Genomic DNA, 22,720 nt, shown 5'->3' with positions numbered 1-22,720 from the left:
TCCTCACGTTGATACAGGTACCTATACACACATATATATAGATTCACATATATACACGCACAATAAAGGCAATTTTGTTTACTGGGTAAGGCTGTTACCTCATGTCCTTCTCCAACTTGGCTGCCAGTCAACCAACACAGTCGATTTACTATTCAGTACTCATCACACTGCTTTTGTCAAAGTATGCACGACTGAACTGAACAGTATTAATAAACCCTGACCCTGAGAACACTAACCCTAGTCTTCTGCTAGGTGAGAAGTATGATAACCAATAGAAAACTAATATATGTATATATACATAATATTCAAATTCATATACATGCATGAACGTATAACCCTGAGGATGGGAAAGGATTCCCGAAACGTTGGTGTAAATAAAAAGGAGAAATGTTTACCGGTATTCTCGTTGTCCTGTTTATTACTCAACTTTTAAATATATATATATATATATATATATATATATATATATATATATATATATATATATATATATATATATATTCAATAAAATTTCATACCCATTTTACTTGGAATAGATAATCAAGAGCTGAGGTTTGCAGCTGTATATAAAAAGGAGTATGTAGTACACTGCAAAAATAATTTCAACTTGAGAGCCAAAGGTCAAAAGGTCCTTTGTACTTGATTAAACAGTAAACACCAGGTCACGTGCGGCTTTTTATACAAAACAAACGTGTATTCGAAGCGTCTGATTTGTAATCAGGAATGCATCGAGGCGTTCGATCCAAATGCCGACATCAAAAAAAGATTATGAACGCAAAAATAAACTGCAGTGTATTTCTTTGTACCACTTCATAATATTATGTGAATTCTGTTTCGGTTTTATTCTGGACTTTATAAAGATCATTTATGTTCTTACCAATTCACCTCATGTTTATCTATCTGCAGTGGAGCAAAAAATCCTGTCATGTCAGATCCAACCCCGACTAAAAGAAGAGGGTTGAGGGTATCGTGAAATTCGACTCGTAAATAAAACAAGTAAACAATGCGCAATCAAGTATTCTGCACAGCGTATAATCAAGGCCACCAAAAATAAATCGATCTTTCGGTGGTCTTGTTATCATAGTCTTAGCCGCGGCCCGTGAAATTCTCAACCTACCATGATGGCCTGTGTTGTTGGGTTGCCAGAAGCACGATCATGGATAACCTTAACCTTAAATTAAAAAAAAAAATAAAAAAACTACTCAGGCTAGATGGTTGCAATTTGGTATATTTGATGACTGGAGGGTGGATGATCAACATACCAATTTGTAGCCCTCTAGCCTCAGTCGTTTTTTAAGAGCTGGGGGCGGACGGGAAAAGTGCGGACGGATAGACAAAGCCGGCACAATGGTTTTCATTTCAGAAAACTAAAATTCTAGTTACCGAAGCTTGCAAGAGACCATACCGATTAGGAATAGGCAGCAACGTGACACAATAAAGGTCGATACTAATTATTATTATTATTATTATTATTATATCACAACTCAAGCAATGGACGCCCTGTTACTAACCAAGAACAAAAGACCTTAGTATGTCCCACGTAGGGTAATCCTACATAAAATGGAACGTCTATAAAATGGAAAGAACAAGACAAATCTCTGTAAAATGTACGAACATAATAAAGAATATATACAGACACCAACGAATAAATATGTGACATCAGAACCGTCATAGAAATGAAGGCGAAGGGACACGACGAGGAATTAACATTCACGACGACACAAGGCAAGAAGCTCGACAATCAACAATTCAAGAGGACGATAGATAAATAATTAAAACATGAGTATACTACTGTGCTATGGTCACCAACAAGTCAAGTGTATCACAGAGAGAGAGAGAAAGAGAGAGAAACAAAAGCTCCGTACATGTCGACACACAAGTCTCACAACTTCTGATTAAGTCTGCAGACACCGAACGTCGTTTCACTCTAAAACCCATTGACGCCTAAGCATTGTTTGAGCAACTAAGCATTATATAACAACCTCTCTCTCTCTCTCTCTCTTTGTGGTCCCAGTCCCCCTCAAAAGGCTGTGTGTGCAGTAGGATAAATCTCGAGAGTAAATCCTTCGAGATACCGTTCACAATGGATGGAGGGGTTGCGCCTTATCATCCCCCCTCTCTGAAACACGCTTCTGCTATTCCCCAGACATCCCTTACACGTGAAATCTCCCTCCTATGTTTATGTTTAGTACTAGACCCTCGGGGATCAAGGTATTATATGCGTCCATTTCTATACAATGTGGTCGACAAACTATATTAACGAACGATATCTCCGTGCGGCTGCCTACTTTACATTTACCATACGGTTTATTTAGTACTAGCACCTCGGGGTAGGTTTTTAGTACTAAAGTTGATTCACATCAACCATGCATCTGATGTCTAGGCCCATCCCTTACGACGCTCCTGATTAGCTGTTGATAAGCCAATCACAGGGCTGGAAATTCTCAGTCTCTCTCGAGAGTTCACATAGGCAGGATGTATGTTCCCCTCTCCTGAGGGATAATTTTGAAAGGCCTCGGGAGAGGTAGAACATACATCCTGTCTATGTGAACTCTCTCTCGACTATACTCTGTTTTTTTCTATCTGTCCATCCGCCTGTGGTGTTTGCACATGGTAACACTGCGTCCCGGGCTTTAAATAATATCCTCCTATTTCGAATATTAACGGTGAAATTCGCATACAGTAAATTATTAAAACACTTATCAGTTGCAAATGGACACCCAGATATCCTTTTATTTACCTAAAACTTACACATAGCGTAACTATTTAAAGCCCGGGACGCAGTGTTACCATGCGCGACCACCACAGGCAGATGGACAGATGGAAAAAACAGAGTATAGACATCAGATGCACGGTTGATGTGAATCTACTACAGTACACAACAATCGGATATACATTACATTTTTGTTGTCTTAACATTAATCATACTCACATCTTGTTTTTTCGTAATAATATTTTTGTTTATCAGAACAATAATCACACATATTTCAGCTAATATAATAACTATAACATGTACGTATTTTATCTTGCATGGCAATCATAGCAACGATTAATTTTATGCTATACCATTATCACAAAACTATTGTAACAGTAATGGAATGGAATCTAAAATTTAGGCCAAGGCCAAGTGCTGGGACCTACGAGCTCATTCAGTGCTGAAAGGGAAAATGAGTTATAAAAGTTTTAAAAAATGTAACAATAGGATAACCTTGCAGTTGCACTGTGAAGCAATTGCTTGGAGGGGGTGGAAAGTAAGACGAGAGAGAAAGAGACTATGAAAGGAGGTAAGGTAAGAAAAATGAAAGGGGTTGCAGCTAGGGGCAAAGGGATGCAACGAAGAACCTTTAGTAATGCCTACAGTGTACCACATGAGGTACATAGTTACATTAATAACAAAGAATCAGTCAGTACCATCTGGTGACCTACTTGTTCTGAAATATACATCACCAGCAGCATATAACAGAAAATGAAAAATTAATAAAAAATAAAAATAAATGAATTATGCAGCTTACATACTAGGGGCAGGAAATTCTCAATGCAAGCTATCTCATGAACTCCAGTACCTTTTTTTTTGTAACAAAAGTTACCCCTAAATGCTAACCTGGCCATCAAACGTAACCTAAATTTGATGTGTACAACAGCTACTAAACTTTGTCAAATGCTTTTTTTTTTATTTCAATGGCAAACATATCTACTACAGTACCTAAAGACTATGAATGTTGTACGTACTGACTCCTACAATCGTCAATGTTACCGGTATTATAGCTTTGCATCATGAAGGAATAATATCTTGAACAATCTTTCTTCAAATCTTTTCTTAGTATTCTCTCAGAAACAACTGTATGCCTTAACCACTTCATATGGAATTCATTTCATTGGTGCTCATCTCTGAAAACATCACTTCAAGATCCTAGGATCTACCTACAATCTACTTCAACTTAACAACAATGCATGCTTATCTGTAAAATCCTAAACAATCTCTTATTTACAATTCTGTTAAAGCATTCATTTGGTACTAGAAAGGTGCCAATGAGGAGCAGGTTGAAAACCATCTCCCACTGGTAAGTGTCACATGTTTTGAGTCCGGTCCTACTGACTGAAATTTAGAAAAATAAAATTCTCAGTGGCTCAGCAGCCTCGAATATCCCTGCTAGTTATAGAAAATAACTTGTTTCTCTTTGGGATTTTTGAAATGCAGCTTACTTATGCAAGGATTTTTGTATGTACTGTATGTGTGTTTAGAGTAAGTTTGAACATTGCATTTCAATAAAAATACTGTTTTAAAAGTTACATCCAACCTCAACAGAGATGAAAAAGCTCTCATAATAAATTCATGGGGTTTGAATGAAACCAAACAGCTAAAGTTTTGTCTTAAGAATGGTATAAAATCATTTATTTACATAAAAACTCAAGCTTACAGCGTTGTTTATACTAAACTCTTGCATAATAATGGTGATTATATAATTTGCAATACAATTTCTAACTATGTTTTTCAATTATATGTACATCATATTAGATTAATATTGCATAATATATATACAGTTAATACATACACCATTATTCCAAGAATATCTTCAAAAGCAGTGTTATGAAATTCACAATTAGTTTATAGCTTTAACAATTAATCACATTACTTGCATAGTATACAGCTATATTGTGATCAGAATGCTTCTCTTCATTACACAATAAGAATTATTTTTGCAAGGTCTAAAAAATTCTAATACAGTAAAATATACAGTACAATAGGTCTATTAATTTTGCATAATCTTTTCAATTTTGTAGGATTAAGAGATCCCCATATAATCCTTGATTTAAATATATATAAAAACAAGATGAAATTATACCACATATTTGTGAAACTTAAAATCATTTGTCAGAGTACCAGCATAAACAATTAAATGGTACCAGAAAGACTTTATACCTTATAACTAGTGTGAAGACAGTGGCAGCTGTACTGTAAGACTCTCTGATAAATTTTGGTGTCCATCAAGGATCAGAGCTGAGCCTGTTTCAGTTTATCACTACTAAAGGAAGAAGCTACAGAGAAGTGCACAAAAGGAATTCAAGGGGATCCTTTATACAAACGACCTAGTACTAACAACAGAGTCCGAGGAAGAGGTGGTGAAAATGTTTACCAAGAGGAAGACTGGAATGGAAAGAAGGACTGATAATCAACATATGAAAATCAAAGCTTAAGATGACTGTATAGGAAGCAAAGAATATACGTAAAATAAGTTTAAAAAAATTGCCATCTCAGTTTTGAATAATAGGTTAAAAGAGGAGCTTACGATTACAAACTAAATTTGGGAGTAAGATACTGATACTACTGAAAAGATACCAAAAATCCATTTGACAAGTTTAAGGGAATTAAGAACCCTGTATTAATAGATGAGCTTGTCTTAAAAGAGGTGGAGCATTTTTGTTACCTTGGGGATACACTGTACTGTAAAGAGCATGAACTGAAAGACATATGAAAAAGGCCAGCAGCAGCATGAATGAAATGGGGAGATACGCTAGCATGTAAATACATCTGCATTTTGTTATTTTTTCATTACTTTATACACTAATTCTAAAATACCCTGACTTGAACATCACCATCAGAAACATTTTGGAGTGATAAGACTCTAACAACACTTCTAACCTTATTACATAAGAGTTACAGCAAACAATGTTACACTGAAAAATAATGCTCACTTTCCTGGGTAATTTAGTACTACTGACCATTTCAAGGCCTGCGGTGCATAGGTTTTCTTAAATATCTTTTTAAATATAAACTGTATCTTCTTGAAATTTTGGCCCAACATGTTTTAGACCTTCCGCTAATGTATGGCAATGTAACTAAGTATCTAAAATTATTAATAATGGCACTTTACTCTTGAACATTTCCAATTTTCTTTGCATTTGACTGGGACTTTCGGACACCGTTAGGAAAGACGGCCCGCCCACTTCTTTCTTTCCCTGTTAACAAATTATGAATGAAAGTGTACCGTACTACGATTATGACGTATAGTGTTTAACATTTTTAAATTACTTTATGGATTATTGTTTTATGTATCCAAATTAGTTTATGCAATAAACTTTATTTGTTTTTCATTATTTTGGGAGATTATTTTGACCTCTTGGTTTATTTAGAATATATATACTGGAAAATATACCCGCTGAAAATTAGAGGGACAGTAGTTACAAGCTGTTCAGGTGTGTTTATATTGTCGTCCGGCTTCCACCCGCCCATCCTGAACTCGATGCCATCGAGCAGGTATGGGCGCATATAAAGCTATATGTACGTTCATCGTTACGACATTTCACCAGGGCAGACCTAAAGGCCAGATTGGAGGAAGCAAGGCTTGCTGTCACTAAACAGATGTGGGAAGGAGCTGTCCAACGAAGTCAAGCTTTCGAGAACGAATACTGGCTTACTGACAACGTCCGGGATTGCATAAATCCAATCGTTGTCAACGTCGCCAGTGATGACGAGGACGATCTGTTTTTAGACAGTGATGGGGAGTGAGCTGAAATATCCTCATACGTGTGTATGTATAGTCCTGTAATTAATAAGTTTTTATATATTTATCCACCAGTTTTTTATTTTGTATGTCTATGCTGTTTTCAAGGTTACTGCAAAAAATTACTTCAAAATCTGTAAAATTTCTGTATATATTGTACATACTTTATTATATATGTATAATAAAATAATGTATATAGTAATCTTACTTTTAAATAAATTATGATCTGTTTTTTTCCTTCCATGTTTATATCTGTAATACTAATCTAAAGTTGCCACTACCACGCCATTCTCATGGAAATCCATGATAAATAAAAACATACAAATGGCTTTATGAAAAGTAATCAGTAATAAATGGTAGTTCGTGTACATTTTAAAAAGAAAAAAAAAACATATGGTAGTGCACTATTCCATTCATAAGTATCAGACAGAGTAAGGAAGAGGAGTGGGCGGGGCTTCTTTCCTAACTCTTTGACTAAGCCAACGACAGGTGTTCGTATATTTACAACTAATACTGAGGAAATTGAACATTTTCTAAGTAAAGTGCCTTAATTATTAATTCAGGGTACTTAATTATATTGCCATATATTAGCGGAAGGTGTAAAACATGTTGTGCCAAATTTTCAGGAAGATACAGTTGATATTTAAAAAGATATTTAAGAAAACCTATGCATCGCAGGGCTTGAAATGGTCAGTAGGTATTTCTTACCCTAAATGACAGTCAAGTTGGTAATGTAAATAATGTCTCTGTAACACCCAGGTATAATAAATTTCAATATGGTAATAAAATAAGCTGCTTAATTGTGTCCAATTTAATAAACGTCTTTGAACTAAGCCTAATCTGGCCTAGCCTACGCTACCCCAGGATATATTCTATAAGAATATGCAGATAGTTTGCAAAATGACATGATCCGGCTCTAATGCTACCTCCCAAATGAAGCTTAGCCCATTGTTTAGGATGTTACTTTGGGGATCCAGGGAGGCGAAGCACCCACTAGCCAGGTCAGGGGACGCCACTCTAAGGGAAGTTAGGTAGGTAAGGTCTGTTTTGGGCAGGGCATGGCATTCCAGGCTACCTTATCTAGCCTATACATGGCACCAGAATAAATATGAACCCCTCTTGTGGCAAGGTCTAATTACAGCTAAACCTAGCCTCTCTTTTACATTACTGTGCATTTCATACCTTTTAAGGTAATTCTAAGCCCTCATTCCGCGGTAAAGTAGACTATGGCAGTTGACGTTTTCCTACGTAATTTTACTTTCTGAACAAGAATTTAAAGTAATGTATTTCGCCGTGTTTAGTACTGGCCCCTGGGGGTTAATTACAGTCGTCCGAATAATTATTACTTTAAATTCTTGTTCAGTAAGTAAAATAACATAAGAAAACGTCAACTGCCATAGTCTACTTTACCGCGAAATGAGGGCTTAGAATTTTTTATTTTTGTAAAATAATACATAATGAACGTTGGAATAAACTTATTTATGGCATACTATAATGTAATTAAATGAACAATCTTAGCTAACTGCCATCAACTCTAGGTAACCTACTCCCACTCACTTCTTTGTCTCAACCCTCGGCTTTGGAAATATGAGTTCTTTGGAATTTCAAAAGAGCATGAAAGAATATGAAAGACACGCCACAAAATAACGCTTTTCCCCGTAATCCACGTTAAAAATAAACCACAATACGATAACGGAACTCTGAAGACTCTTTGTGCGACCGACAGTAGTTTGGATAGGCCAGGGTTGCCAGATATGGATTGTTAAAAGTAGCGAGAAGCTGCCTTAAAAGTAGCGAAGTTGTAATAAAAGTAGCCCAATTTCTTTTCACTGGTTGGTTTGCATTAAGAAAAACATATTACAATACCTATGGGACATAACATTATTTCAATAGCTTATTGCCATTACGGTTGCAGAAATTTGATAAAAATGTAATAACAGAATTACTTACCAATATTTAAAATACTAGTTAATAAATTTCAGGCTGTATAAAGCAGAGTAGTACAACCCTCCACTCCACCTCTTCTTAGTTGCAGATTATCAAAAATGTCATTTTCTTCATCAGCCTCTACTGCAGCATCAGTTTTGTATATAGAAGAATCATATTTCAACAAAGAATTCGGGGCCTCGAATGAAAAGCAATAAGTCCTGTTTTCTTCAAGATATGTTTTGATTCTCAAAATTGATGTCAAAAGTTCTAATCCTATTCTGTTTCTCAATTTAGACTTCACAGAAGTTACTCTCGAAAATGCTCTTTCAACAAGGGCATTGCTTATTGGCAAACTATATACTTTTAATACAAACTCAGCAATATCAACTAGTATGAGTTCTCCAGCAGCATTCTTGACAGTCATAGCTTTTGTCCAAAAAGGCAATCCAGATGTTGGAATCTGTCCATCACAAACACTGGCCCAATCAATGCTTAACAACAGACGCCACTGACTTTAAATACCATGAATCTTCGACTGGTCAGCTAATTATCTATCTGAGATGACATATTTACTATAAGATTAAACTCTCATTGAATTTTTAGATTAGTTGCCCAAATGTAGCCCAATTCATTTCAAAAGTAGTCCAAAAAGTTGCAAGTAGCGAAAGTAAAAATTTAGTAGCACAGGGCCTTCAAAAGTAGCCCAATTCGCTACTTGTAGCCCAATCTGGCAACCGCGGATACGACACTCCACCACTGATGTGATATAAAATTGGAAAACAAAACAATAATAGAGTGCCTTCCTAAGTTAACATTTGACAAAAAAAAACTCTTGACGGATCATGAATACATGGCAAATTTGTTAAAACTTTCACCAAAGGAGGTCGGTTTACAGTGTATAAAATGCTAAAATACTAATATATTAACAAGCCACATCAAAATGTACGTAACAGCAACATATTCAAGATGAATTAAGACCAAATTCTTTTGACTCCATTGGCACACACTTTGCAATCTCTTTGCTATTCGTTTCTTCTGAACTATACGATGAAAATAGTGTAAAAATAAAGAATCGCCCCTTCACACTGGAAGGAGAGGGATTCAATGTCAATAAAAAAATTTATACTTGGTATTATAAACCTCTAAACTGGATTTTAAAACATTTTAAAAGTTGTGTGTAAATATTCTCTCGATTTGATGCTTGCAAACCACTTGTTAAACGTTTAAAAAATCTGTGATCAGGTCTATAAACCATTAAATACTATAGTACTAAGAAACCCTCTATTTAGAGCTACAGAATTTCTCTAGAATCATTATTTAAAAAATGTGCTAGATTCACTATTACCAGCAAAACTGTGCAGGACCAGCCTGCCAAGTGCTTTAAGGTCACGGGATTATGGATCATACATAACCTTCAACAATTTTGATATAAATATATCCTGCTTCGGGAGCTCTGGTGATTATAGCAGATGTTGTGCCCGTTCACCTCTCCAGGATCCAATTCCTTGGCTGGCGAAATTTTGATAATGGTTAGTTGTCCCCCGGATGTCTCAAGAGTCCAGAGAATCTTTAACTCAGCATTATGTAGCAAAATAATGAAATCCGTTGATGAATGACATCACACACTCTTAGGCCTAGTTTTCATTGTTTCATATTGCTGCAAGAGAGGAAACCACAATTAGTATATAGGGCTACTTGGCTTCCATATTTATGACGCCGTATCACTGAAAAAAACTACTGGCGCGCACACGCGAACTCCAATTTCTCACTCAGTTACTAGTACTATCGAACAGACTACTATTTTCCCAAGGGTTGCGCGAAGGACATGTCCAAACCATCTCCATATCTCCCCTTCGTCATTATCTCATTTAGCGTTTGCATGGTAAAATTTCTCACTTTGTCCTGCCACACAGCTATCAATATTCTTCTTGAAGCTTTCTTCTCAAATAATTCACCCAAACTGAACAATCTTGCCTCCACCGGTCCATATTATTTCTGTTATATATATATATATATATATATATATATATATATATATATATATATATATATCTTAGTTACGTCATTTCTAAATATAACTAAGTCAAGCATTATCAAGGAGTACTGATCACACTCACACGATTGAGCTATGTTTGCTGATAACCAGACCAGTGTCTGTCGAACTGGACGACCTGACCAAACGCATTATAATCTTACCGTAAGGACGCCACTGGCGATGAGAATGGCCTTGGTCACTGCATCTGATTCCTTGGGAAAAGTCGCAATTAGGGATCCTCCGCATTCTTCCATCCTTCCCCACTCCAGGAATTTTCTGCTGGGTATCACCTGTAAGACTAGAGCTGCGTTAGACCAGTGTTGCAAAGAACACTTTCATATTTCGAAATACAAATCTCTGATGACTAATCACTGACATCTCTTAGATTATCGCCAACCATTTTTCTTCTCCTTTTATTTCCTAATTGGACATGCATTACAAATGGGCATAACGGTGGTTACCAGTCCAATCCTCTGTACCAAATAAACCCAAAAAGGGCCTACTTGTCCCGTGCAGAAAGTGTTATGGGCCAATTTATTTGTATGAGAAACCATACCGAATATCGAATATTCAAAACTTTTGTGGATCACATACTTTGCAAGATATTTCTTTGTGGAACAAATACTTCTAGAAGTGGCATTAATGTGAATTAGATAGAAAAATATATAGAGACAATAATTTATAAAGCTAAAATAATTCAAGACAAGCCATATTGCTGAACAAATACCTCAAACACAAACGGGAGAATTTTATTCAGTCCCGTTGCCTACATACGATGCTGAATCTAATTTCACGAAGTCCGTACTCATAAGCGTACTCGGAAAACCGATATGACCTTGACATACGAAGACAAAGAACCTTAACGTACCTGAAAGACGGCAGAACCACGATAAATCTAAAGTGACTTGGTAAGAGAGCAGCATCGTACCTAAAAGACCGGGAAGTCATGACGTTCTAAGCTAAATGGCAGAGAAAACAGTAGCGTGTCTGTGAGACGTAGAGAAGTGTCCTACGCCTGAAATATTAAGATATCATTGGATACTTTATGTCCTGAAAACAAAGAAAACCGTGACGTACCTCAAAGAGAGAGAGAGAGAGAGAGAGAGAGAGAGAGAGAGAGAGAGACCTATAACGTACTTGACACAAAATGAACCGTGACGTACAAAAAAAAAAAAAAGAGAGAGAGAGAGCCATAAAGCACCGGAACCACAAAGAGAACCGTGACAAATAAAAGAGAACTATAACGTACCTGAAAAATAAGAGAATAGTTACGTACCTAGAAAAAAAAAGAGAGAGAGCTATAACGTACCTGAAAGACAAGAGCTATATTGCATCTCAGATACAAATAAGATAAAGCTATAACACCTTAAGAGAGAGAGAGAGAGAGAGAGAGAGAGAGAGAGAGAGAGAACTATAACGTACCTGAAAGACAGAGCTATATCGTACCTCAGATAAAATAAAGCTATAACGTACTCAAAAAAAAGGGGGAGAGCTATAACATACCTGAAAGACAAAGAGCTATAACGTACCTCACAAATAAAAGAACGCTATAACGTACCTCCAAATAAAAAGAAAAGAAAAGAGAGCTATAACGTACCTGCAAGACAAGAGAACCGCGGGGAGCCCTAGGATCCTCGAGGCGTATTGTGCAAAGGACGTCCCCTGAGCAGTTTTTAACTAGCGCCTTGAACTCGCTCTCCTGGTCTATGGTTCCTAGGGGCACGTCAGGGTGAAGCTTGACATACACGTACTGAAATAAGGCGAGAAAGTGAGAGAAGGAAGGAGAGGGAGGTGACAAAGTGAGAGAGAGAGAGAGAGAGGTATAGAATCAACATTAAACGGCCAATTGTCGTTGCACTACTGACCTTAAGCCTATTAAGACACGGATTGCTGCTATGTTTGACGAAGGTGAGGACGTGCTCCTTTTGGGAGTTCACGGCCTTGAATACGACTTCAGGTCCTTCCATGCCACAGCAAATGCCCTCCGAGTCTGCCCTGACCGTGTATAGCAAACGATGGGTGTTATCTGTCACTTTGAACCCGCCTGAAGTGAGATCGGGAGAGAACACAACATTATCGTAGGTAACATAAAATTATGTTTCCGATAGCTTTGACATTAATGGCTTTTATCATTAGTATACTTCAAGTTGTGCATAGAGCTAAATGAAACAAGGCGTGATCCGACATCCAGCTTACTGGGGGTGCATGTTAAAATCTGCGGTCAAATGGGGCGTTGTTTCACCAACGAAAATTAAAATAAATACGCTATATTTTATTAGAAATAATTTAACAAGCTCATTATTTATCTCTTACATTTCCATTCTAATAAATAAATCATACATATCCTATCCTAAGATTCCTGTATCTTTAACTCAACGCTAAACATTTCTCAGACCTTTTTAGATTTTTCCAGAGGGCTTTCCTACCCGCCCCCTACAAGAAGAAGAACAACAAGAACAACAACAACAACAAAGTAATTGTACCCCCGAGTAAGCAAAAAGCCAAAAAGGTTAGCATCCCGTGATGGTATAAAAGATAAAACACCGAGGAAGATAAATCTAGTAAACTGCAAATTAAATTCATAGATATGAAACTATAAAAATTCAGCAAGCATTAACATAAATATACATAAGAATTGTTTTCTTAAAATGTCCGTAGATGTATCAGCATCTAACAGACCTCTAGATATTTCTAAAACAGACAGTCAGTTTCGATACACATTCAATTCCATTCATTTGTGAGACAATTTCAATTCAACAGACATGCATTTTCAATTCAGCTGGAAGGCAATTATTCTATTCAAACGGGAAATCCTTTGCATTCAGCACAAAAAAAAGCAGTTACCGAACTGAAGCAAATTCCATTCAGCCAAAAGATAATTTACGTCAAAGTGAAATGTAATTTCCATCTAAGCGAAATCCAGTTATCATTCAGATGAAAACAACTTTTATTTAGATAAAAGACTTTTCATCTAAGCGAAAGGACGTTTGTCACTCAACTGAAAAACAATCTCTATACAATTGGGAAGCAACGACGCCCATTTAGACCAAAAACGAATTTCAAGCAGATAAAACAAATTATATCCAACCGAAAGACCGCGCACATTCAAATGAAATATAGTTGCCATTCGATGGCAACACAATTTGCCCTCAAATGGAAAAACCACTTTCATCCACCTGAGAAAAAAAAAAAATTCTATTCAACTAAAGCACAACTTCCATTTATCTGCGATGCAATTTTCTTATAAGTGCCCCCATAACTGCCTTACCATCCACCGGCTGAATGATCACTTGCACTAGGCTGTCGAGGTGCTGAATGACGTAATGAGTGAACCAAATGGGGCGGACGTTCAGGTACTGGATGCTTCTGTCGATCTCCTTCCCCGACGTCATGTTTGACTGCGACGGGATTCTTGACAGAGCGGCGAAGTTCTGCAAGATGGAGATGATGTGAGGAGATGACAGATGTGAGCCTCAGTTCTGGAAGAATGAGAAGACAAATGACTGTCGTCGTATTCGCGTCGTCTCTCCTCAGATTTATACCCTGTGGAAATGAACAACCCTCCAATAAGGGTTGAATGTTTCAGTAGCTGTTTATTTCCTTCTGCTGAGAAGATTTGGAATTCCCTTACCGCCTCTGTTTTTACTGACCATTATGACCTTTCTGCCTTTATGAGGCAGGATTGTCGCTCACTTTGTAGTCAGTGTTGAACCCCAAGCTCCATTTCTTTATTTTATTTTTTTTTTTCAGACTGGGCTACAAAGCTGAACTAAGTTGTTCGTCTCTTTGGCTTTCGAATTAAAAATCAACCTTAATGACTGATTTTGTAGATATTCTACAAGAAGGAGAAGAAGAAAAAGAAGGAGAAGAATTAGAAGTAGAACAATCATATCAAAGAGGACAAGAATGAAAAAGAAGAAGGCACACATGAATTTCATATTGAAAAACTGCAAAATACTCAAATGTATGGCTGCCGGCTCATCCTTATAAAAAGAAATGAAATAGCATTTATATTAACAGAGTTCTGCAAGAGTTGAAGGGAAAACTTAGGAAGAAAAATGAGAAGAAAACAGATTAATTCAGTTCTCAAACTTTGCAAAATTACTCGAATAAACGAGACAGTTCAGCTCTGATGGAAAGATTAAAATCAAGTAAATATAATAAATGAGAACCATCGGAAGTAAACATAAATTTCATAAATATTACAAAATTATTTCAGTTTACACGAAGTAGCTCAGATCCCAATGGGACGGACATTATCAGCCTTTCCTGATCCAGATTCAAAGAAAACGAGAAAGAGCGAAGGAATAGAGGAAGAAAGGTGAGAATACACGAAGAGAGGTGACAAGAATCGAGAAAAACAGGAGGAGAATTCTAAATCGTGGACAATTCATGCAATTTTGCAAAGTTTGAAAATCGAATTAATCTTTGTTTTCTTCTTATTTCTCTTTCTAAAGTTTTCCGTTTAACTCTTGCAGAATCCTGTTAATATAAATGTTATTCCATTTGCTTTTTATATGGGTGAGCTGGTAGCCATACATACTACATTCAATGTTCAGAAGGGCAAGATTACCTCAGTGCATGAGCGGCAACTCACTCCTACCTCGACCGACCGAACCTACCTCGAGAGAAAATTCTGAATTTTACCAAACGATTCCAGCGTGACGTCACGAGACAAAGACATCAAAGAATTCGTTTGAACATATTGATACGGCTCGTCGACCCATTGGAACTGCGGGGTGGGGGGGGGGGGAATGTAACTAAATAAAATAGAGGAGAGGACAGACAAAGGTATTAGCTTTTTTTTTTGTACGACGACGAACCGCAAATAGAACGGGAATAAATTTTCGCTACCCGTTCCTCCATCTCGATAACAAGCAGCTGTTTGATGAGTGTTTAAATAACATTAATAATAATGATAGTAATTATTCACTCTTTCTAATATTTACACGTTAACAAATATCAAGTGTGAACTGGTATAAACTTGGAACAGAGTAACGACAATGGAAACATAGAAAAATTTCAAAAGGGTGTCTCCAAAGACTTGTCTTCAGATAAGAGGTGACATCTACAGTAAGACGACTCCTCAGAAGACTCAGGACGCCTGTATTATACAGGAAGCTGCACAGAAAGAGATCAAAGGAGGTTGCAAAGGACCTCGTCCTTACAGGGAGCCGTGGAAGACGCACTGGGGGGATGTTACCAAACTCTCCTGCTGCAGGATCTACTTACATTTGAAAAACCTGGAAGGCGTTTCGACATGTGCAGACGAGGAAGGTGTGAAGGCAAATGAGATATCAAGTGGTTCTTCTTCTTGAAATTTTTCTCGTTCTCGTAGGAGGGTACCGGTGTCTCACAGGGAGATGGGGACACTGTAAGGAATGAAAAGACTCCATTTGCAAATACACACACACACACACCAGTATATATACATCACCAAGGCAAATGATTACGAACAAAAACTGATAAGTTTCCATCGTGTAGTAAATATCTTAGCTTTTCGCTGAAACACTGACTATTTGTCAATGTACATAGCATTGTTTAATATAGAAACAGAATTTTCCCATTCATTTTTAAAAAATCTAAAGTCTTAGGTAATTATACTTTTTTTATGGTTACGAGCATATATATAATTAAACTGAACGTTTACATATCTAAAAACGTTAACCAGATATAATAATAATAATAATAATAATAATAATAATAATAATAATAATAATAATAATAATATTAATAATAAGAACTAGATGAGTTCTTTTTAATCATACCTTGCCGTAAAATGACTTGAAACTAGTTACAAACACGTATATATATATATATATATATATATATATATATATATATATATATATATATATATATATATATATATATATAGGGCGCAGTTAAAAATATAATTAATTTCTATATTTATATATACAAAAGAATTATATTTTTTAACTGCGCCCTGCTTATCTTTTCCCTACTTTTTTTCGCTTCCTTCGAATCTGGGCTAAATAAGGACACCAGATTACAGTTCCATCTGTCTCCACCATATGAAGAGAAAGTTAAACGCATTTGAACAAACAGCAACCAATTTCTTCTCTTATTTTCTCGCCATCTAGTTTTTTCTGGTGCTCCTTGCATCTCCCCAGAATAGAATCGATCCTGTTCATCAGCACTGCATGAATTATTTCTTTGCTCATGTCACAACTCTGTTATGGTTGATCTTTCAAGTGTGTCCTCTTGGCCTAGTCCTGCTTAGTGGAAGGTTTTTCGCTTTCGCGGCAACTCTTGCCATCTCGTCGCTAAGATTTGCATAGCGCAGCAGCAATTACGTCTGTTTCTTTGTTAATACACAGCTGACGTCATGCATATCCGTTAAGCTCACCACCACAAGTGCTCATTTTCTTCCCCCTATCGCTGAAATATGCGCCCAAAGTGTGCAAAAATTTGAAAAAGCGGGAGTTCGTCACATCGCTGTTGCACAAGCGATAATGTTGCGGGCGGTATGTACTGACTCTCATTCAATGCCTAGTTGAAATTTGCACCGAGCCAGTGTCGTTTTTCTGTTTTTGGCGCGAAATTATAGGCCTGTATATTTCAATTAATTTGATGTCACATAAACATAAACACGAAATTTGGGGCATCACGTATGCTTTTATTATTATTATTATTACATTACATATTGATTATTATTATTATTATTATTATTATTGATTATTATTATTATTATTATTATTATTATTAATTTTCCAAGATGAAACCAGCCATACGCCAGCACGGGTTCATATTTCGAGAGCAGGCCGCCCTATATATATATATATATATATATATATATATATATATATATATATATATAATATATGTGTGTGTGTGTGTGTGTGTGTGTGTGTGTGTGTGTGTGTGTGTGCGTATATATATATATATATATATATAATATATATATATACATATATAACACTCACGCACATACACACACACACACACACACACACACACATATATATATATATGTATATATTATATATATATATATATATATATATATATGATGTATATATATAATATATATATATATATATATATATATCTATATATATATATATATATATATATATATATATATAATATTTGCTTGTGATATTCTACACTGATGTTGTTACATAAACTAGGTTTGTTAAATCAAAATAAAATTAAATAAATCAAGTTATACTTGGTTCTAAACTAGGGGCGGGAAAAAAAATCCAGAAACGCTGTCTCTATGGACTGAATCAGTTTGTGTACCACAAAAACGTACCAGTTCAGCATGTAAAAATTAATGTGGAACAAGGCCACTGAGTAAATAAGTTAAATAAATAAATAAATAAAACGTTAACTTCCTATTGCAAAATTCAACACAACAAAATGCCGATATGGAAAAGGAGAAAAGGCATAAATGCACACCAAGTTTATTAAATTTTACTCAGCCAATAGTATGATATAACGGCCCCTGGCAATTCTGGTTTTTTCTTTCTTTCTCTTAAAAGCTCTAACTCCTAACTCGCTCAAGTCCTAATATATATATATATATATAATATATATATATTTAATATATATATATATATATATATATTATCTATATATATATATATTTAAAAAAATTGGCCTTGTCAAAAGCATAAAACATCTCTTTATCTAAACATTCTTATTAATGTTGTTGTAGTTAATGATGAAAACAAAATAAAATGCAGAATAAAGAATTGATTACAGGCCTGGCATGCAGATTATATTGGAAAAACATAACAGAATCATTCGACGAACTAAGGCACTTAACGTTAACCTATAGATTCACTTTAGCTTGTTCAATAATTTCCCGTCTGATGCGCCTATCTGCTTCGATTAAGACTTGAGAAACAATATCTGGTTCACACAACAAAATGTTTAATTAATAATCACCTCTTGTATCTCCTTGGAGTTGAACATCCTGCGCATCCAACATCGTAAAAGTTACTGTTTTGAAAGTGTCGTCACAAGTCGCGGTCACAGCCTTTTTACCACAGCGCTTCTCCGAGAACTGAGAAACACTACTCGCTCCCTGAGAACCCACAGAAATTGCGCTCCGACTACTGAAATCTATAAAAAGACCAAGAAAGAACTAAGGATCAAATAACATATCAGCAGAGAAGGACTCTCGACCATGTAAGTGTCCAGAAAATGTCAGTTCGGTGGAAGTTGTGCAAGTGGTTTTGCATTTTTCAAGAGATCCCGAAGCCACGGAACTGTGATTCATTTGTATATATAGACACTATGACCCTTTGCTGGTATGAACCAACAGGATGAATGTATGTATACCTAACACTTCAAAGAAGGGATTTATTAAGGTTTTTCTGATTTTAAGATGACTTTGTAAAACCATTCGGAACTTTTTGTCACAAGGGTTCAATTCGATAAAAGTATTATACAATTAAAGTGGTGTCAGTAACCTTCAAATGTTAACGTTCGGAGAAAACCGTGCAATGAAATATTGACTAATAAGAGACCACAAGCTTGTTTTTAACGTGCGTATATATAATCACTATTATTCCACATAAAATTGTTAAATATTCGGCACTATAAATGTGTGAAAAACCAAAGTGGCTGTCAGCAGACTCGATTATTTTTTTAAGTACGATTTATATGTGACATTTTTTGGATAACTTTCGAAAAAAATTCAGAGCTCTGTTGGCATTGTCACTGAACGACCCCCCGCCCCACCCCAGAGACTTAATGCTGAGAGGTTCTGGGGTTTCTGCATTCAAAGGTGTGAACATACATACATCTGAGTAAAGTCTCGGCAAATCCTATGGATCCCCCAACCTCAATGCCCTAGATATTATGAAAAATAAGGTCACATACCCAGTGAAAAATCCAGCATGTCCTGAGCTGGGCTTGAACTTGGGATTTACAGTGTTGAAAGTTCCTGGTAATATAAGTGAGATATCGCCAATCTGTGTTGGTTGAATTTGCCGAGTTATCACGACTACTATCTGTGGCTACTGAGTCGTTTTCGATATAATCTTTTATCATCTCACGCAGGGCGTGTTCCCAAACTGTGTCGATCTATTTAAGAGGTCTGAATCTGTAAAATTCCAACCGATACAGACAAAACCATAGGAATTGTATGAAAACCAAAGCGCAACCTCCCCAGGTATACTTCATGCTCAAAGCGGGATAGTGAGCAGTTACATAGGTTACATTATCACCTCCTTACTACAATTATTTTTGTTCAGTTTACTCACTGTACAAAAGAAAACACAATTATGTGCATCACAGAAACACACCTTAAACAGCAAAAATTACTATTCCCAACAAGCATCAGAGTGGTAGACTCAATGAGAGATGAAGACGACACCAAAGGAGGAGGTCTACTAATAATGTATAGAACCAAAGAAAAGTCGGAACACAAAGACATTCTAATAGTAAAGGTTAATTATAGAACAACAATATTCAACATAATTCTGGTCTACATGTCAACTAGTGATAAAGAAAGAAATAAACAAATAATAAGCGCCTTACATGTAGCCATAGAAAAATCCACAGACCTGCCTATGATAGTCCTTGGGGATTTCAATGGGCATTTAGGTTTCATAGGGACGCAAGAACTTGATCAAAATGGAAAATATGTTATGAACCTAATGGAAAAATATGACCTAACGCTATTAAATGGAGATCCCAGCTGCAAAGGAGAGACAACCTGGAGTAGAGGAGATCAGAACAGTGCTATAGACTTTGTCCTAGTCAACCAAAATATGTATAAAAAATATGAGTATGGAGATAGACAAGGGAAAATATGAATATGATCTATCAGACCATCACCTCATAAAGGTCCAATTCAAAATGAACACTAAAGTAAGGAAAACATTCAGAAATGAAACAAAAGAAATCAAATATTTGAAAGTTACAGAAGAGTCTACCAGGAAATACCTTGAATATATAGAGTTTAAAGTAAGCCAACAAGACAGAAAAGGAGATCTAACCCAGTTGGAAGAAACAATGAGTGAAGCAAAAACAAATAACTTAGAAAAGATAATCAAAAGAAAGCAAGAAGAAAATAGAACCAGTATGGGTCACAAAGAAATAAAGAAAGAACTAAGCCAAAGAAAGGGTATATAACAAATTAAAAAGGAAAGCCACAAGAATAGAAGAAAAAAAAAAAAAGATACTATGAAGAAGCATATCTTAAACAAAAACAAAAAGTACAGATAATAATAAAGAAAGCAATATGAAGAATATGAAGAAAAGATTAGATGAATGATAAAAACAGGACACAGGAAAATCTGGGGAATATATAGAATGCTGAGAGGAAAGACCAACATCAGAAAAAGAATGGATAAGAATATTCGATGAAAATAAGCAAGAGATGAAGGACGAAAACCTAGGGAAAGGAGCTGGTAAAATTCTGGGAAACAATATACCAAAAAGAACAAAATAGGAGAGATATGGAATGAAAGCAAGAAAGAACAGTACAAACATGACATGGAAGAAATAGTGAAAAGATTAGGACCCAGAGATGAAATGCCATATATCTTTAAAGGGAAACATATGCATGGAGTGTATGACCCAACAGAAACAGAGATTAGACCCATGGAAGAAATCAACATAACAGAAGAAAGATGTAGAAAATCAACTTGAGAAAATGAAAGACAAATAAAGCACCAGGACCAGATGGAATGAAAGCCAGTAACTGTTCAAATTACTCAAATTACAAAGTTAACAAGAAACCTTCAAAAAAGGAATTGGCAGAATGTTTTTAAATAACATACTGAAGGGCAGGAAAAGGCAGCAGAAAAAGCTGGTTTAAGCTAAAAAAAACAACACTTACGCCCAAAAAACCCCCCTTTTCCAAAACCCCACCCAAGTCAAAGATACTCAAGGCCAATTGCTCTAACAAATGCATCATATAAAATCTTCATGGGATCCTGAGAACCAAAATAGAAAAACATATAAGAAATTATTTAGGAAAAATGAAATGAACTACAATCAGGCTTTACCGCACAAAGGAGAGGAATCGATAATTTATATATCTTACAATACTGCATACAAGAAACTTACAGAAGAAAGGACCCATTATTTGTAGTATCAATAGACTTCCAAAAAGCTTTTGACTCGGTTAACAGGAAAAGCTCATTGAGTCATGATGAAATACAGGCTACATGCAGAAGTAATAAATACAGTTGCAAAGATATATACAAATGACGTAACAAGCCTATGCCTTAACAATACAGAACAAAAAAAGAACTAAACGTAACTAATGGAATAAAACAGGGATGCAATGGTCTCAACCATATTCTTTCTATTTAATAACGTACCTGATAATAGAAAAATTAGAAAATACAACACAAGGTTTCAGAAATGAAGTAATAAGGATAATGGCACTACTATATGCAGACGACGGATTAATACTAGGGCACACACTAGAAGAAATAACAAAATCAATAAAAACCCTTATGGAAATCGCAAGTGAATGTGGCCTAAACATAAACAAGGACAAGAGTAACATACTAATATACAACGACTGGTACAGTATCGATGATGTGGAGAATATGGAGCACATAGAAGGAATAAAAATAGTTAAGAATATTAAATACCTAGGAGTAACAATCAACAACATGAAAGACTGCTTCAGAGAACAGATGATAAGGGCCCAATTAAAGCAAAGCAGATGGAAATATGGCTAATTCAGTCATCAATAAAAGCTGTAGCAGGGTAAAAATAGGAAAATTGTACTGGAAAGGACTAGCGATGCCTTCATTCATGTATGCGATGGAAGTCATGAAACTTGACAGGAAACAATAAACGAATTTCAGAAGATAGACAATAAAAAGTATACAGAGCAATTTTGAAAGCGCCAAGTTACACAGCAAGTGTGCGTTAAGATCTGAAATAGGGAACCTTTCCTGGCCAACTTAGAGATATAAAAAAAAAACTATTCTACCTGAAACATACACTGAAGAACTGGTGGAAATAGGCTCCTATATGAGATCCAACCCAATAGATCAGTATGAAAAAAAAAAAACCTGGATAATGCAAGTTAAAAGAGTATATGAAAGAACTCAAACATAAACTTAAGTAAATTGAAGCAGTTAAAGACAAACAGTTAAGGAGAAAATAATAAACAATTGGGACAGAAAAACATGGCAGAAAGAAATGAATGAAAAGTCAACGTTAAGAATCTACAGAAAATATAAAGAAAACATAAGAGAAGAAATCTGGTATGACAACACTGAAAAAACAATGCTGATCAGTAGGGCCA

The 22,720-nt window shown here is 35.7% G+C and overlaps 1 protein-coding gene across 1 annotated transcript; it reads right to left on the bottom strand.

The window, feature by feature from the left end:
- Window positions 1–4,359: 4,359 nt before the first annotated feature.
- LOC135202278 (uncharacterized) lies at window positions 4,360–19,282 on the bottom strand. The gene is made up of 7 exons (XM_064231584.1): window positions 18,385–19,282; window positions 15,700–15,839; window positions 13,736–13,898; window positions 12,333–12,511; window positions 12,065–12,217; window positions 10,629–10,757; window positions 4,360–10,089 (listed from the first exon to the last, which is right to left on the bottom strand). Exons 1-7 carry the CDS (start codon window positions 18,425–18,427, stop codon window positions 10,051–10,053), a joined length of 846 nt encoding a protein of 281 aa, XP_064087654.1. The 5' UTR covers window positions 18,428–19,282; the 3' UTR covers window positions 4,360–10,050.
- Window positions 19,283–22,720: the final 3,438 nt, after the last annotated feature.

The sequence above is a fragment of the Macrobrachium nipponense genome, chromosome 30 (genome assembly GCF_015104395.2).
Source record: "Macrobrachium nipponense isolate FS-2020 chromosome 30, ASM1510439v2, whole genome shotgun sequence".
Taxonomy (NCBI): Eukaryota; Metazoa; Arthropoda; class Malacostraca; order Decapoda; family Palaemonidae; genus Macrobrachium; species Macrobrachium nipponense.
Note: the sequence above shows the minus strand (reverse complement) of the source record. Positions and strands in the feature narration are given on the sequence as shown.

What these genes read in the sequence shown, in the direction of transcription:
- LOC135202278 (XM_064231584.1), bottom strand. Translation starts at nt 18,427, where the DNA reads ATGTTGGATGCGCAGGATGTTCAACTCCAAGGAGATACAAGAG. An exon ending in GCGGTTCTCTTGTCTTGCAG is followed by an intron (nt 10,758 to 12,064) that starts GTACGTTATAGC and finishes CTAGTCTTACAG; the next exon opens with GTGATACCCAGCAGAAAATT. An exon ending in TCGCCAGTGGCGTCCTTACG is followed by an intron (nt 10,090 to 10,628) that starts GTAAGATTATAA and finishes CCTCTCTTGCAG; the next exon opens with CAATATGAAACAATGAAAAC.